At 46.0% G+C, this 17,492-nt stretch overlaps 2 protein-coding genes across 2 annotated transcripts in view; both read right to left on the reverse strand.

The window, feature by feature from the left end:
• LOC132765774 (zinc finger protein 850-like) overlaps window positions 1–17,492 on the reverse strand; it is a 1,095,673-nt gene that overhangs the window by 77,794 nt on the left and 1,000,387 nt on the right. The window lies entirely within an intron of this gene.
• Window positions 251–17,387, reverse strand: LOC132766049 (zinc finger protein 678-like). Its single transcript, XM_067465270.1, has 6 exons — window positions 17,299–17,387; window positions 13,679–14,170; window positions 13,219–13,345; window positions 8,408–8,478; window positions 6,192–6,318; window positions 251–2,953 (listed from the first exon to the last, which is right to left on the reverse strand). The coding sequence occupies exons 2-6, from the start codon at window positions 14,057–14,059 to the stop codon at window positions 1,623–1,625; spliced, it is 2,037 nt and encodes a 678-aa protein (XP_067321371.1). The 5' UTR covers window positions 14,060–14,170; window positions 17,299–17,387; the 3' UTR covers window positions 251–1,622.

Genomic DNA, 17,492 nt, shown 5'->3' on the forward strand with positions numbered 1-17,492 from the left:
AGAAGCAGGGAAAACAGACAGTAAATGCCAGCCAGAGATACGATTTGCACATCAAGGGAAATAACCGTGCAAGCACCTTTTCCTTTGGCTTCGCCTCAACAGAAGCATTGTGTTCTGGAATCCCAGATGAAAGACAACACTCACAAACTGGAAATTAGCAACCAAGGTGGTAAAGGAGGTGGAAACTAAGCCCAGAGGAACAACCAATGGAGTTACATCTGGTTCATTTTTAAAATAAGTGACATGGCAATCGTATTTAACCCTCTGAAGGATTGTCACAGGGAGCTTGCTTTCTGCTGCTCCAGAGAAGAGGACCTCAACTTAGGAATTCAAAGGTCAAGAAAGTGGACTCTGCCAAATCTTAGGCAGAACTTCTCAAATGGTCCTGTTTGAAATCAGATGTTTACCAAGAGAAGCAAAAGAATTCTCCACAACAGTCTCAAGTCAAACAAAGCAAAAAACCTGAACAGACTTTGAAACCAAGAAGGGAATTGTCTAAGAAATCAGTCCAAAGTCAAGCCAAGTGCTAGGTGAAGCCAAGGGAAATCACACAGGTTCATTGGAAAATGGTGAATGTATAGTCTATAGGGCCAGAATGTCCAAATATGCAATTTCCCTGTTGCTATTCTTTTTTTCTTTTTTCTTTTTACTTTTGTCTCAGCTGTTTGGATGGTTTTTCTCCTCTATGAATTCTCTGGTGACTTGCCAGATATGAACTCTGAGTACAACATTTCCCACACTCCTGGCATTGCTATGGCATCTCTCCTGTGTGGAGTCTTTTGTGCATCAGAAAGGCTGAACTGGAAGCAAAACATTTCCCACATTCATTGCATCTGTATGGCTTCTCTCCTGTGTGGACTCTTTTGTGACTCACAAAGTATGAATTGTGAGTGTAACGAATTAGGAGAGAGGAGGGACGATTTATTATTTATTTCTCTTAATGGTGCCACCAATGTGTGATGTGAGGTATTATTGGGAGATATGGCACACTGGACGCAGAATTAATGGAGATGAGGCAGTCTTCAAACAAAAGAGAACAAGTTTATTTTGAACAAAGCGTATGGTTGCAGGCTGTTGATAAACTTGGAAATACTTTGAGAACTTTACATGTAACTTGGTTGCAATACAGTTCACACTTCTGGATGTTACAACTTGTAATTGACTTTTACTGTGGTGAAGCACTTTCTTAAACCATGTTTCCTGAGGTGAATAGCCTTCCTGTTTGATCCTTCCGTGATCAAACCCCAGATCTCTAGTTCATTTCTAACTAGTGATCTAAACAAGCTTCTCTTAGTCCTCTCTAACTAATGAAACTTATTAGGTTTCCCCTTCAGCCTTCCTAAACTGAAGAAACCTCTGACTATTCACAAAAACTGCTTCTCTACTTCCCAATCTCTCTCTCTCAACTGCTAACTCCGACTCCAAAACCCTAACTGAACATAAACTGTCGTTTTTCAAACTCTCCCCTCTAAGCTCCTCCCACTTCTCTCTCTACAGTATCGTCTCCATGGCAACGCACTCCTCTGACTTAGGCCGCTCCAGCATTACTGCAGCCAATCTAAACACCAATACAGTTAAACTTCTGTACAGTGAGCAAAACATTTCCCACACTGCTGCCATTGTTATGGCTTCTCTCCTGTGTGGACTTTTTTGTGTTTCACCAAGGCTGAACTGTCAGCAAAACATTTCCCACATTCATGGCATTTGTATGGTTTCTCTCCTGTGTGGACTCTTTTGTGCTTCACCAAGTCTGAACTGGAAGCAAAACATTTCCCACATTCATAGCATTTGTATGGTTTCTCTCCTGTGTGGATTCTTTTGTGGTACATAAAGGGTGAACTGTTAGCGAAACATTTCCCACATTCATAGCATTTGTATGGCTTATCTCCTGTATGGACTCTTTTATGCTTCATCAAGGCTGAACTTTCAGCAAAACATGTCCCACACTGCTGACATTGGTATGGCTTCTCTCCTGTGTGGATTCTTTTGTGGCTCACCAAGTGTGAACTGTCAGCGAAAAATTTCCCACACTCCTGGCATTGGTATGGCTTCTCTCCTGTATGGACTCTTTTGTGTTTCACCAAGGCTGAACTGTCAGAAAAACATGCCCCACACTGCTGGCATTGGTATGGCTTCTCTCCTGTGTGGAGTCTTTTGTGCCTCACCAAGTCTGAACTGTGAGCAAAACATTTCCCACACTCCTGGCATTGGTATTGCTTCTCTCCTGTGTGGAGTGTTATGTGGCTCACCAAAGCTGAACTGTTAGAAAAACATTTCCCACACTCCTGGCATTTGTATGGTTTCTCTCCTGTGTGGAGTCTTTTGTGGTTCACCAAGGCTGAACTCCGAATAAAACATTTCCCACACTCCTGGCATTGGTAAGGCTTCTCTCCTGTGTGGAGTCTTTTGTGGTTCACCAAGGTTGAACTCTGAGTAAAACATTTCCCACACTCCTGGCATTGGAATGGCTTCTCTCCTGTGTGGAGTCTATTGTGGCTCACCAAGCCTGAACTCTGAGTAAAACATTTCCCACACTCCTGGCATTGGTATGGCTTCTCTCCAGTGTGGAGTCTTTTGTGCCTCACCAAGGCTGAACTGTCAGCAAAACATTTCCCACACTCCTGACATTGGTATCGCTTCTCTCCTGTGTGGTCTCTTTTGTGGCTCACCAAGGCTGAACTGTCAGCAAAACATATCCCACACTGCTGGCATTGGTATGGATTCTCTCTTGTGTGGAGTGTTTTGTGCCTCACCAAGGATGAACTCTGAGCAAAACATTTCCTACACTCCTGGCATTGGTATTGCTTCTCTCCATATACTTTGCATTTGTAGGGCCTTTCTCTAGCAGAACCTCCATCTTCACTGTGGGTTTGCTGGTGTGTAGAAAGGTCCTCATTGTGCCAAAAGTTCTTACTGCGTTTGGTGTATACATTGTTCTTCTTCCAGTTATCTGCTGTGAAGAAGAAGGACAGAAACAATCATTCCTCAGTGTGAGTGATAAGGAGTCTAAGATATAAACTGTGTCCTCTCCCCACCTCTTGTGCAGTAAGGATTGACACTGTTTGACTGCCTGGAGCCTCTAAAGGTGAGTAAGTAACATGTGTTCCAGAGTATACCTGTTGCTCAGTCAGGTATGTTTTTTTTTAATTCAGTCTCCTTCTCCCTTTTCCCTTCACATTCAATTCCTTCCTCTAGCTAAACCTTTACCTTGCTACCACCCATTTCACAATCATTCCTTTCTTTTGCTTTCTCTCCCCCAACCTCCAGTTCTCTCTCCCCATGTGACTGTAAACAAAACCGTCCAGAGCCCTAATCATTCACAAGCACAGAACATAGAACACATTATGTTGCAGGTCACCATCTTGCGAATGACTGAGGCTAGGGACAGTTTGCGTGCTGGGAGAGGCAGCATACAAAAAGAGAGCCTGGCCTTCGGGCATGCAGAGGCTAGACTGCCTGGCTGGGAGGAAAACAAGACTGAATATGATCCCGATAAGAAGATATATAGCCGTGTCTGTGTTCTTCTTGATGCTCCATTCCCCGGCCCCACTCTCCCGCCAATCAATCTGGGCGATAGCTCTTAATAGATTTCCAGGGAGCTGGAGTTACTGGGAAGAAGCATGTCAGCAGACATCAAGAGCAAGTCGGCTTGTGCAAAGCCACTTTTTCCCATCATTTTCCAGACTCCTTTTGGCTTCAGGTACGTAGTGGCTTTCCAAGCCGTCCAAGGCACACAGGATGCAAAACCAGGGGCTGGAAATGTGTGCCTGAAGTCAGGAGAGGTTTGCTGGGTTACTTATTGGAAATCTGCTTTCCAACTCACTCCCCTGCCAATCTCTCTCTCACACACTCACAGAGATACAGAGAGAGAGATAGTGTGACTGATCTGGGGTGATCACTCTTGAGAGGTTTTCCAGGGAGCCCCATTACTGCCAAGGAGTACACTTGGACTTGATTCCAGTTATGGAAATCTTCCTGGTGTCAAACATGATCCCCCTCCCCCACAATATGGATAGTTTATAATCAAGGAATTCATAGTTTTGCCTAGGACACCAGTCTGGAATGATGTAATAAGAGTTAAATTTTGGCCAATCTGTAGAAGGATTCTCAAACAATGGGATCCCAAAGCCTCTTCTCTGAGGCTAACAAAAGGGGAAATGCCAACTAAATAATATTTTATAACTTTGTACTTATTTCTGAGATACTTGACACAAAGGACACTTCCCGAACTGAGAGGAAAAGGTGACTGTCGCCGCTTCTCCCCCACTGTGCCATTCCCCTATCATCTATCGGACAGATGGCAAGCTATTTAACCTCAGCAGACCAAAAGCCAAATCCAAGGTTACAACAACATGTTATAGAATTCCAATATGCTGATGACAACGTCATCTGTGCATATTCAGAAGAAGATCTACAAGCCACTCTACACACCTTTGCAGAAGAATACGGGAAGCTTGGCCTGTCATTGAACATCAAGTAAACCGAAGTGCTCTTCCAGCAGTCACCAGCCAATCCCTCTCCAATGCCAGAAATACTGCTTAATGATGCAACATTAGGAAATGTTGATCATTTCCGCTACCTTGGCAGTCTTCTCCACAAAAATCAAACATTGACACTGAAATACAACACCGCCTGAGCTCTGCAAGTGTCGCATTTTTCCAAATGAAGCAGAGAGTGTTTGAGGAGCGGGACAACCGTAGGGAGACCAAGGTGTTTGTTTATAAAGCTATTGTCCTCCCAACCCTGCTATATGCCTGTGAAACGTGGACTGTCTACAGACGTCACAAGCAACTCCTAGAACGATTCCATCAGCATGACCTCCGCAAAATCCTGGAAATCTCTTAGAAAGATAGGTGGACAAATGTCAGCGTGCTGGAAGAAGCAAAGACCACCAGCACTGAAGCGATGGTCCTCCGCCATCAGCTCCGCTGGACCGGCCACATTGTCCTAATGCCCGACCACCATCTTCCAAAGCAATTGCTCTATTCCGAAGTCAAGAACGGAAAATGGAATGTTGGAGGACAACAAAAAAGATTTAAAGATGGGCTCAAAGCCAACCTTAAAAACTGTGGCATAGACACAGAGAATTGGGAAGCCCTGGCCCTTGAGCGCTCCAGCTGGAGGTCAGCTGTGACCAGCAGTGCTGTAGACTTTGAAGAGGCAGGAATGGAGGGGAAAAGAGAGAAACATGCCAAGAGGAAGGTACGTCAAGCCAACCCCGTCCGGAACCGCCCCCCACGTGGAAATCAATGCCCTCACTGCAGGAGAACATGCAAGTCAAGAATATGGCTCCACAGTACACCTACATAACCACCGCCAGTACAACGAACCTGGAAGACAATCTGACTCGATCCAAGAGGGCTTGCCTAAGTAAGTAAGTGAATTCCCCCATCCCAAGAGAGAAATCCCAGATCTTATCAACAAATCAATATTGCAGGACTTTGTGACAATGGAACTGGCTCTTCGGGGCCAGACAAAGATGTTGATTCAGAAACTCAGGACAATAGTCAGGATCAAGACTGGAGGGATCAAGCTATCTGCCTTGATCACCTATCATATGTGTGCAGAAAAGGCCATTCATAATTCTATTCTTTACACATTAATTGTTTTCTCTTCTGCCCACCTCCCTTTCATTGGCTGAGCAGCCGAAGCGGGGCTTGTGCTCTGATTGGAGGAGGCACCTCCTCCCCCAGCCGCCCCTCCTGGCCCACTGATGTCTCAGACAATCACAGCGAAACCAACTCAAGGGGTGGCACAGGGAAATTTGAATGGAATACTATATATTCTATATTTTTCTACCCAAAAAACATGGCGGTTTCTTCAGCAAATTAATGCAGCCGTCATCATTTTCCAGCTGGAACGGAAATAAATACCTCGGTGACTTCTGCTTCAACTTGGTGAGATTTATTCTGGAATATTGGCTTCTTTTTCTCACCAGGCTAAACCCATAGTGGCTTGGATCTCACTATCCACAGCCATTCTAAAATGCTTGACAACATTCCCAATGGAATCTGAATTAGTGCTAAGAGTGCTGTGGCTCAGGCACCAAGTCAATATTGCTCTGATGTCATCTATTTCTAACATACGCGCCGCCTTGAGAACTCTCGGAGACTGGGATGATTTAGGATTCTGCTCTCACCAGGAATGCTGCACCTTTGAAATAGAAATCCCCACCAGTGAGGGAGCCTTACCAAGAGAGTCCACCATCCCACGAACCTCCTCCATTACTTGCGCGTGCAAGACTTTCTGATCAGGGCTCAGGAGAACCCACTCCTCCGGGGAGAAACGGACAGCCACGTCCTCAAAGGTGATTGGGCCCTGGTGGGAAAAGAAAACAAATCCTTCTCACATAAGGGAAATCAAGAAAAAGAATTACATGAAACGCTTTGAAGCTGATTTACATTCCTGTTGGTTGTTTGAAAGGGAAAGGGCGAAGGCCTCCATGCCGCCGTTGAAAGCTTTGTACAGACATCTGGTTGATCACAATTAAGAACGATTTCTTCATTGATATCTAGAATCAGAAATGGAGTCTGGACATGTTCCAGCTCTTATTGTGTTGCCCAGAACTGGACTCAGTGATATTCCAGGTGAGGCCTCACCAAAGCAGAAAGAAGCTCACCGTGACTTCTCTTACATCATTATTCATCATTATTGATATATGTAAGTTAAACTGAGTTGATCCTGATTCTGTTTAATTGCTCTGATTCCATGATATCTCCTGTGCCATTATATGTTCCTATCCACCTTATTGAACTATTTACCCTTTAATCAATTCGTATGTTGGCCTCCTTCCCCCCTCCAAAATTAGTTTACTGTTGCTTGATACTTGTTTATTACTGTTATGCTGTTTGTGCTATTTTAATTTGTAATTTGCTGTTGTTTTTGCTTTTAATCTATATGTTGCCTGGTTTGGCCCCATGTAAGTCTCCTGGGGAGATGGCGGCAGGGTAGAAAAATAAAGTTGTTGTTATTCTTCTTCTTAACGTAGATACTACATTCCTTTTAAGGCTTCTCAGCTGCTGCATCGCATTGCTAGCTCAGTCAAATCTGTTTTTGAATTCTCTGCCAACGTTGCTCTAGTCTCCATCTCACTTGCTTCATTTCCACCAATGCCTTGCAAAACCAAGGGGCTGCTTTGGCTCTGCTCCATGAGAGGGGACCTTCAGGAGCGATTGTGTCCACCCCAGCCAATTCCCCATTCCAGAGGTCAGCCAGAGCTTCAACCAAATTGCCTGATAAGGTGACAGGAAAGTCTCCAAGAGCTGTCAGGAATCCATCCGGATCCATAAGCCTCCAAACCCCTGCAGAGGTTTGGAGACCCAGCAAGTCTAAACCCGACCAGGTAGTGATTGGTCCATGACAACAGAACTGTGGCCAGCTCCTCCACTTGCTTCATTTCCACCAATGCCTTGCAAAACCAAGGGGTTGCTTTGGCTCTGCTCCATGAGAGGGGACGTTCAGGAGCGATTGAGTCCACCACCCCGGCCAGTTCCCCATTCCAGAGGTCAGCCAGGGCTTCAACAAAATTGCCTGCCAAGGTGACAGGAAAGTCTCCAAGAGCCATCAGGAACCCATCCAGATCCATAAGCCTCCTGGGATGGACCGTCTTAATCGGTCTCCCACCCCTGCAGAGGTTTGGAGTCCCAGCAAGTCTAAACCTGACCAGGTAGTGATTGGTCCATGACAACGGAATGGTGGCCAGTTCCTCCACACCACCATCACCACCATCCCATCCCCACCATCCCATCCTGCACAGAAAACAAGGTCCAAAGTGTGTCCAGCAGCAAAGGTAGGGCAAGACACCACCTGGCACAGGCCCGTGGTTGTCATGGAGGCCATGAAGCCCCGAGCCACTATTGACTGGGTAGTCTCAGCATGGATGTTGAAATCTCCCAGCACTATTAGCTGTTGAGACTCCAAGGCCAACCCCGAGACCACCCCGGCTAGCTCAGGAAGGGAGACTGTTGAGAAGACCCTACTGATTGCTCTTTTTTCCTTCTTTTACTGACACAACCAAGGAACCCCCCTTTCATTGTTTTTATTCTCTCTGGCAAGTCTGAGCCCATTTTCTGCTTTAGCTTGTCAGGCCTTTTCCCACCTTATGCTGGTTAGTTCATTTGAACCCTTCTTTGGGGATTCCCGCCCCCCATTCTTCCATTTCTTGAACACATCCCTTTTAAATCTTAACTCGGCTGGAAGTTCTTTAGACATTTATTCTGGTATCTTTAGATTTCTCCTATTTTCCCCCCTTCTTGTTGGCACTGTTTGCAATTGTGCCTTCAGTATCTCACTTTTAAGGATCTCCCGTTCAATCTTTTCTGTTTGAAGAGATGTTTGAGGATTAAGCCTGGAAAAAATGATCCCCAGGCATCTACATTCCTCCTCTCCCAGGAACCGTTCTGCTTACCTGATTCAGTTCCACTCCATCACAAATGGAAAGAAACGACTGTGGGTTTGCCAACAACCTCATTCCAGCCCCTGGGGGAAAGAGAGAGAGAGAGAGAGAGAGAGAGAGAGCAAGGGGTGGAAAGCTGATCACATAAACATGCCTCAGAGGTTACAATTACAGTCTATAAAGAAACCTATGAGGAAACGACCCTATGAACCGCTGGGAGAGGTCATCTGGAGTTTTGGAGTTAGGTGCCACCTCTATGCAGATGACACACAACTCTATTACTCATTTCCACCCAATTCCAAGGAGGCCTCTCGGATGCTGGACGAGTGCCTGGCCGCTGTGTCTATCTGGATGAGGAGGAACAAGCTGAAGATCAATCCCGACAAGACAGAGGTCCTTCTGGTCGTTCGTAAACCTGACCGGGGTATAGGGTGGCAACCTGTGCTGGATGGGGTTACAGTCCCCCTGAAGTCACAGGTCCGCAGCTTGGGAGTCCTCTTGGATTCATCGCTTACGCTTGAGGCTCAGACGTTGGTGGTGTCTGGGAGGGCTTCCGCACAATTGAGACTCGTGCGCCAACTGCGACCATACCTCGCGAAGGCTGATCTGGCCGGGGTGGTCCATGCCTTGGTCACCTCCAGATTGGACTACTACAATGCGCTCTACATGGGGCTGCCCTTGAAAACGGCTCGGAAGTTCTAACTGGTCCAACGAGCAGTGGCCAGGATGTTAACTGGTGCCCCTTACAGAGAGAGGTCAACTCTCCTGTTCAAGGAACTCCACTGGCTGCCGTTTATTTTCCGAGTCCAATTTAAGGTGCAGGTGCTTACCTACAAAGCCCTGAACAGTTTGGGACCATCCTACCTGCGTGACCGCATCTCCATCTACGAACCCACGCGTTCACTTCGGTCAGCTGGAGAGACCCTGCTCGTGATCCCGCCTGCGTCGCAAGTGCATCTGGTGGGGACACGAGACAGGGCCTTTTCTGTGGTGGCCCCCCGACTCTGGAACACCCTCCCCAAAGTTCTTAGACAGGCCCCTACCCTGGCAGTCTTTAGAAAGAACCTGAAGACCTGGCTGTTCCGATGTGCCTTCCCAGAATAGGAAATCTCCAATACCAAGTCCCATAAGCACTTTATTAAAACTAAGACTGCCGCACACTGCACACTGCACTTGCCCTATAATGCCTTATATACAACCTGTCACATCAGCACTTTTAATCCTGTACCCATAACTCTGGCCCGGCCCAGTTTTATTGTGTCTTAGTGTATTGTTTATTGCTTGTTGTTTATATTGCTTTAATTGTTTTTAATTTGCCTTTGGTTTGTATTGTTGTATTGTGTGTTGAGGCCTTGGCCTTTGTAAGCCGCATCGAGTCCTTCGGGAGATGCTAGCGGGGTACAAATAAAGTATAATAATAATAATAATAATAATAATCATAATAATCATAATGAACACGGGAGCATTCTCCAGCCCAGGAATATGTCACATTTTGGAGTTTAAGACTTTTTCTCTCAACCAGTGCTGTGAAGAGGTTAGATTGAAGCAAGTCCTGGGCTTGGTATTGCAATTGACTAAAGTTACTGTTGGTTGTCTGTTTGTCTTCCAGCTTAATTTCAGGCTCATCTTAGCTTCGGATCCTCCCCAGGAAGATATTGAAAGGCTGATTTTTCAGTCCCACCCAACAGAATGCAAATGTAGAAGTATTGCAAGAAAGAAAACTGCAAATCACACTGAAATTACACATTTTGCAACCAAATGCCTACCTATCTACTCATCTTTTTTTTAAAAAAGATGATGATGATGATTATTATGTGTTATACAATTAGATTTTGTACATTTATTCCATACATGTCATTCATTTATGACATTTCCACAAGCCTTCCTATTTCCACCATGCCTAAAACAGGCAGTCGTGAGACTGCTCTTTAAAAAGGCGTCTCTTGATTCATCAATTCTGAACAACTACCGGCCAATTTCAAATCTCCCTTTTCTGAGCAAGGTTCTGGAGTGAGTGGTTGCTTCTCAGCTGCAAGGTTTGCGAGGATTATAATCACTTCGCTGGATCAGGGACAAATTCCATCTTGCCTACAATAGGCAATAGTAAGACCAATCTTGAAGAAGGCAACCCTTGACTCCTCATTGAATAACTACGGGCCAATTTAAAATCTTCAATTTTTGAGCAAGGTTCTGGAGTGAGTGGTGGCCTCTCAGCTCCAAGGATTCTTGGACAAAACCGATTATGTGGATTCATTGCAGTCTGGTTTCAGGCCTGGCTACGGTACAGAGACGGCTTTGGTCGCCTTGGTGGATGACCTCCGCAGAGAACTTGACAGAGGGAATGTGTCCTTGTTGGTTCTCTTGGACATTTCAGCGGCTTTCGATATCGTTGATCATGGTATCCTTCTGGGGCGGCTCTCCAGAATGGGTCTTTAAGAGGAGCCTGAAAACGTGGTTGTTCCAGTGTGCCTTCCCAGAATAAGGAAACCCTAAGCAACATGTCCCTAAACGCACTTTACTAATGATCTAGGATTGTCTGCTCGCTCCATCTCTCTCCAAATACCTATCCTAGTTATATGTCACCTTGTCATGCCCAGCATTTTAAAAATTTTAATTATTACATTTGGCCCTGCCATAGGTTTTTAATGCGTCGTGGTGTTATTGTTACTGTTTATTGCTTTGTTTATGAGTTTATTTATTGTCTGTATTACTGTTGTTACTTTTTTACTGATGTATCTGGGCTCGGCCTCTTGTAAGCCGCACCAAGTCCTTCGGGAGATGGTAGGTAGGTAGTCCCCTGACATTAAGTCCAGTCATGTCTGACTCTGGGGTGTGGTGCTCATCTCCATTTCTAAGCCAAAGAGCCAGCGTTGTCCGTAAACACCTCCAAGGTCATGTGGCCGGCATGACTGCATGGAGCGCCGTTACCTTCCCACCGGAGCGGTACCTATTGATCTACTCACATTTGCATGTTTTCAAACTGCTAGGTTGGCAGAAGCTAAGGCTGACAGCGGAAGCTCACGCCGCTCCCCGGAATCGAACCTGCGACCTTTCGATCAACAAGCTCAGCAGCTCAGTGCTTTAACCCACCGGGAGATGGTAGAGGGGTATAAATAAAGGATTATTATTATTATTATTATTATTATTATTATTATTATTATTGCATTGCAGTGGCTCCATTCTTTTCTGGAGGGCAGCACCCAGTTGGTGAAGTTGGGGGATACCTGTTCAGATCCATGGCCTTTGACCCGAATAGGTTCTATTCTTTCCCCCATGCTTTTTAATATCTACATGAAACCGCTGGGCGAGATCATCCAGAGTTTTGGAGTTCGTTGTCATCTCTATGCAGATGACGCACAACTCTATTACTCCTTTCCACCAAAATCCAAGGAAGCCTCTCGAGTCCTGGACCAGATGCTCAGGTGTCAGCGGTGGCCGGGAGGGCCTTTGCACAGTTAAAACTTGTGCACCAGCTGCGACCGTACGTCGAGACGTCTGACTTAACCATGCTGGTCAATGCCTTAGTTACCTCAAGATGGACTACTATAATGGACTCTACGTTGGGCTGCCCTTGAAGATGGTTCAGAAACTACAGCTAGTGCAAAGTCGGCGGCCAGATTGTTAACTGGAGCAAGTTACAGGGAGCGGTCAACCCTCGTTTAAACAGCTCCACTGGCTGCCGATAAGTTTCCGGTCCCAATTCAAGGTGCAGGATATTACCTATAAAGCTCTAAACAGTTCAGGGCCTGCATATCTTCGAGACCGCATCGTCCCCTACGAACCCACACAGTCCTTAAGATCTTCCAGGGAAGCTCTTCTCTTGCTCCCACGCCCGTCTCAGGCGCAGTTGGTGGGGACGAGAGAAAGGGTATTCTCAGTAGTGGCCCCTCTTCTCTGGAACTTCCTCCCCAGGGAGATTAGACTGGCACCCTCCCTATCCCGTTCCGTAAGGAATTAAAGATGCGGATATTTCGTTGTACATTCGATTGACAACTCCTATGATAAATGACTTATATCAGGACCTGAATTATGGCCTGATTTTGAATTCCAATATTACATTACTATATATATCCTTAAGTTTAAATTGAATCAATCCTGTTAAATTGCTCTGTTTCCATGTTATTTCCTATGCTATTATACATTGCTATCCATCTTATTGAACCACCTTATCCTTTAACCAGCTCGCATAGTGGTCCTCCCCCCCCCCCCCCCGCCTCCAAAATGAGTCTGCTGTTGCTTTTGATGCTTGTTATTATTGTTACACTGTTTAATGTTGTTTTATACTGTTTAAATTTGTTATTGCTTGCTTTTAATTGTATTTTGCTTTGGGCTTGGCCCCATGTAAGCTGCCCCAAGTCCTTTCGGGGAGATGGAGGTGGGGTAGAAAAATAAAGTTGTTGTTGTTGTTGTTGTTGTTGTTGTTGTTGTTCTTCTTCTTCTTCTTCTTCTTCTTCTCCTCCTCCTCCTCCTCCTCCTCCTCCTCCTCCTCCTCCTCCTCCTCCTCCTCCTCACTCTTCCTCCCTTCTATATTATCCACTCATTCATCTGACATATCTTAGTTTGGTTCACTCTTTTCTTTCCTCACCCCACACCCACACAACTTCCATTAATACTTTAACTGCATTCATGAGCTCAGCTTTTCCTATCTCTACAATACTGACATTAGCCTCACCACTTTTTATCCATTCCATACCTATATCCTCATCTCAAGGCCAAACAATCCTGCATATGCACCTTCTCAAGCTCAAACCGATTGTGGATTCCCTGAAGGGGAATTTTCACTGGCATAAAACCCCAAAACTCCCAGAAAGGTTCCTTCTTACCCTCCAAGGCTGCAGCCCCATCTCCTTCCTGTTTGAACTCTTTCTGCTGAAGGCTCTGGGTGGTGCCTGATGAAGATTTCTCTGATGCAGAGAGATCAGGCTGGACTTCAATGTAGTTATTTTGGGCCTGAAAGAACACAGAGAATTTCAGAAGTAGTATGGAGAAAGATTAGAAAAGGATTTTTTTTTTCCAAATGTGCAGAGACTGCATTCTGAGATTGGCCACTTTCCACACTTTCAATGTGATATCTGGAGTCAACAAATCTGAACAGAGGTGCAACTGAATATGGAGTAAATATGGAGGTAAGAGTAGGAGGGGCAGAGCAGGTGGGAAAAGAGGCCGAGGGAGCAGAGTCCGGTTTCTCCCTCACATCAGTCCCATCTTGGAAGGAAGGCAGGATGTACATTCAATCTCTCCATCAGTCCCAAAGTGAGGGAACCCAAGAGGCAATGCTCTCACCTGTCCTTCCTGCTTCCCGTCCTCTGCCCGACTCAGGAGGAAGCCTTCTGCCAGGGCCACCGCCTGGGAAGAGGTCTCTGCCCCACACTCTCGGACCCAGCTCCCCATCTCTGGGGGCAGGATGCTCAGGAACTGCTCCAGGATCACCAGGTCCAGCATCTCCGCCTTGGTGTGTTGCTCTGGCTTCAGCCACTGGCGGCAGAGAGAGTGGAGGCGGCTGCAAACCTCTCTGGGTCCCTCGCCCTCTCGGAAGGAGGAATGCCTGAAGCACTGGCGCTCTGTGTGCGCATTCAGGGACGTCTGCGTAGTTCCTTCCCAGGATTCCCCTCTGCTCCCAGGGATACTGCCTGCTTGAGGTTCAGGGGAGTTGGGTCTCTCCATGTTGGAGGCACTCTAACGAAGAACACAACCGTATCCAAGATGCTTTTCCTCCCTCTTCTCACAACTGAACAGATTCTACTCCAAAATTGTCAGGCAACGGTCACATTTCCTCTGTAAAAGAAACACAGAATTTGACAACAGGGTTTGGGAGACATTTTCTTGGAGAGCAAAAAAAAAAAAAAAAAGCCCTGCATTTATTTCAGAGCCAGGTAATGCTGGGCCCTCCTTCCACTTGGGCCTCTGCTTTTCCAGCCTCCAGGCCCACCTGGCCTCACCTGACCTCCCATTGAGCTCCCATTCAGTCCCGAGTGATTTATGATAAAATGCAATCGGACTCCAATTTTAAGAAACATGAAATAGGAAATTCATTGATGAGAGTATGGAATAAATACCAAAGAATGTTTTATTTATTTATTTATTTGCTTCATTTGTATACCGCTCTTCTCAGCCCTTAGGCGACTCAGAGCGGTTACAACGAAACACTTGCATTGACAAAACCACAACAGGAGTTTCCACAACTGAGAACACCTAAAAGAAAATATCTACCTTATAAACAACGATTAGAAAAAGAAAGTCTGCAGAAATCAAAAGCACATCAAGAGCGACAAGAAGGCGGCTCAGCAATGACATGGTTTCCATAGAATCAACTCCAACAGAGACTTTGTCTGGACAAGAAAAAGGGGAGACAAGCATCGGAGAATCTGTTCCACATCTTTATTAATGACTTAGACGAAGGGCTAGAAGGCAGGATCATCAAGTTTGCAGACGACACCAAATTGGGAGGGATAGCCAATACTCCAGAGGACAGGAGCAGAATTCAAAACGATATTGACAGATTAGAGAGATGGGCCAAAACTAACAAAATGAAGTTCAACAGGGACAAATGCAAGATACTCCACTTTGGCAGGAAAAACGAAATGTAAAGATACAGAATGGGGGACACGTGGCTCGAGAGCAGGACGCGTGAAAAAGATCTTGGGGTCCTTGTGGACAACAAGTTAAACATGAGCCAACAATGTAATGCTGCAGCTAAAGAAGCCAATGGGATTTTGGCCTGCATCAATAGGAGCCTAGTGTCTAGATCTAGGGAAGTCATGCTACCCATGCTCTATTCTGCCTTGGTGAGACCACATCTGGAATACTGTGTCCAATTCTGGGCACCACAATTGAAGAGATATATTGACAAGCTGGAATGTGTCCAGAGGAGGGTGACTAAAATGATCAAGGATCTGGAGAACAAGCCCTATGAGGAGCGGCTTAAAGAGCTGGGCATGTTTAACCCGGAGAAGAGAAGGCTGAGAGGAGACATGATAGCCATGTATAAATATGTGAGAGAGGGAGGAGGGAGCAAGCTTGTTTTCTGCTGCCCTAAAGACTAGGACGCAGAACAATTTATTTATTCATTATTTATTTATTTAAAACTTTTGTATACCGTTCTTCTCTAACCTCTGTCGGGGGACTCAAAACAGTTCACAGCAAGGATTCAATGCTAACAATAAAACCATTTAAACATAATACATAGCAGTGCATAAAAATACAATAAGATAAAATACATATAAAACCAGTTCGCCAAGATAATACAACGTCCAACTCAGTCCGCACATTGTGGTCAAGTCAATTACCGGTCTCAGCCATCATTCTGCAAATGCATCGTTCCACAGCCAAGATTTCACTTGCTTCCTAAAGATCACAAGGGAGGTGGCAGATCGATTTTCATTTTGGAGAGTTCCATAGCCGGGGCACCACCACAGAGAAGGCCCTGTCTCTCATCCCCACCAGACGCGACTGCGAAGGTGGCGGGACCAAGAGCAGGGCCTCTCTGGAAGATCTTAACACCCTTGATGGTTTGTAGGGGATAATACGTTAAGACAAGTAAACAATGGCTTCAAATTACAAGAAAGAAGATTCCACCTGAACATGAGGAAGAACTTCCTGACTGTGAGAGCTGTTCAGCAGTGGAACTCTCTGCCCCAGAGTGTGGTAGAGGCTCCTTCTTTGGAAGCTTTTAAACAGAGGCTGGATAGCCATCTGTCAGGGGTGATTTGAATGCAATATTCCTATTTCTTGGCAGAAAGGGGTTGGACTGGATGGCCCAAAAGGTCTCTTCCAACTCTATAACTGAGATAGTGACAGGATGGTTATTATCAGTCCTGGGAGCAGAGGACTTCCTGACTGTGAGAGCTGTTCAGTAGTGGAACTCTCTGCCCTGAAGTGTGGTAGAGGCTCCTTCTTTGGAAGCTTTTAAACAGAGGCTGGATGGCCATCTGTCGGGGGTGCTTTGAATCCAATTTTCCTGCTTCTTTGCAAAAAGGGGTTGGACTGGATGGCCCAAAAGGTCTCTTCCAACTCTATAACTGAGATATTGACAGGGTGGTTATTATCAGTCCAGGGAGCAGAGGACTTCCTGACTGTGAGAGTTGTTCAGTAGTGGAACTCTCTGCCCCGAAGTGTGGTAGAGGCTCCTTATTTATAGAATCATAGAATCAAAGAGTTGGAAGAGACCTCATGGGCCATCCAGTCCAACCCCATTCTGCCAAGAAGCAGGAATATTGCATTCAAATCATCCAGCCTCTGTTTAAAAGCTTCCAAAGGAGGAGCCTCCACCACACTCCGGGGCAGAGAGTTCCACTGCTGAACGGCTCTCACAGTCAGGAAGTTCTTCCTCATGTTCAGATGGAATCTCCTCTGTTGAAGTTTGAAGCCATTGTTCCATTGCGTCCTAGTCTCCAGAGAAGCAGAAAACAAGCTTGCTCCCTCCTCCCTGTGGGTTCCTCTCGCATATTTATACATGGCTCTCATCATATCCCCTCTCAGCCTTCTCTTCTTCAGGATAAACATGCCCAGCTCCTTAAGCCGCTCCTCATAGGGCTTGTTCTCCAGACCCTTGATCATTTTAGTCGCTCTCCTCTGGACACATTCCAGCTTGTCAATCTCTCTCTTCAATTGTGGTGCCAAGAATTGGACACCAGCTTTTAAACAGAGGCTGGATGGCCATCTGTCGGGGGTGCTTTGAATGCAATTTTCCTGCTTCTTGGCAGAAGGGTTGGACTGGATGGCCCATGAGGTCTCTTTTAACTCTAGGATTCTGTATTGTATCACTGCACACACTGACACGGTGAGTGTGTAGAAGGCCAACCTGGGAGTGAATGAGGCCTGGGCCTACTTCATCCCTCCCTCCAGTTGTGTTGGGCTTCAGCCCCTCTTCGGCCCTTTGGAGAAGGAATGGGAAGAAGACTCACCAGAAGGAGGAGGAGAGGAAAAGAGGAGAGGAAGAAGGCGTGGCCAACAGGGAGAACTCTTCTCTCCCAGCCATGCAAGGAAGGGTTAAGGGGAGGGAGTTTGGTTCCTAGAGGGACAGGAAAGGTATGAGGAAGGCCACTTCCTTCCTGCCTCTCTGGGAACCACACTCACTCCCCTTAACCCTTCCTTGCCC

The sequence above is a fragment of the Anolis sagrei genome, chromosome 2 (assembly GCF_037176765.1).
Source record: "Anolis sagrei isolate rAnoSag1 chromosome 2, rAnoSag1.mat, whole genome shotgun sequence".
Lineage (NCBI taxonomy): Eukaryota > Metazoa > Chordata > Lepidosauria > Squamata > Dactyloidae > Anolis > Anolis sagrei.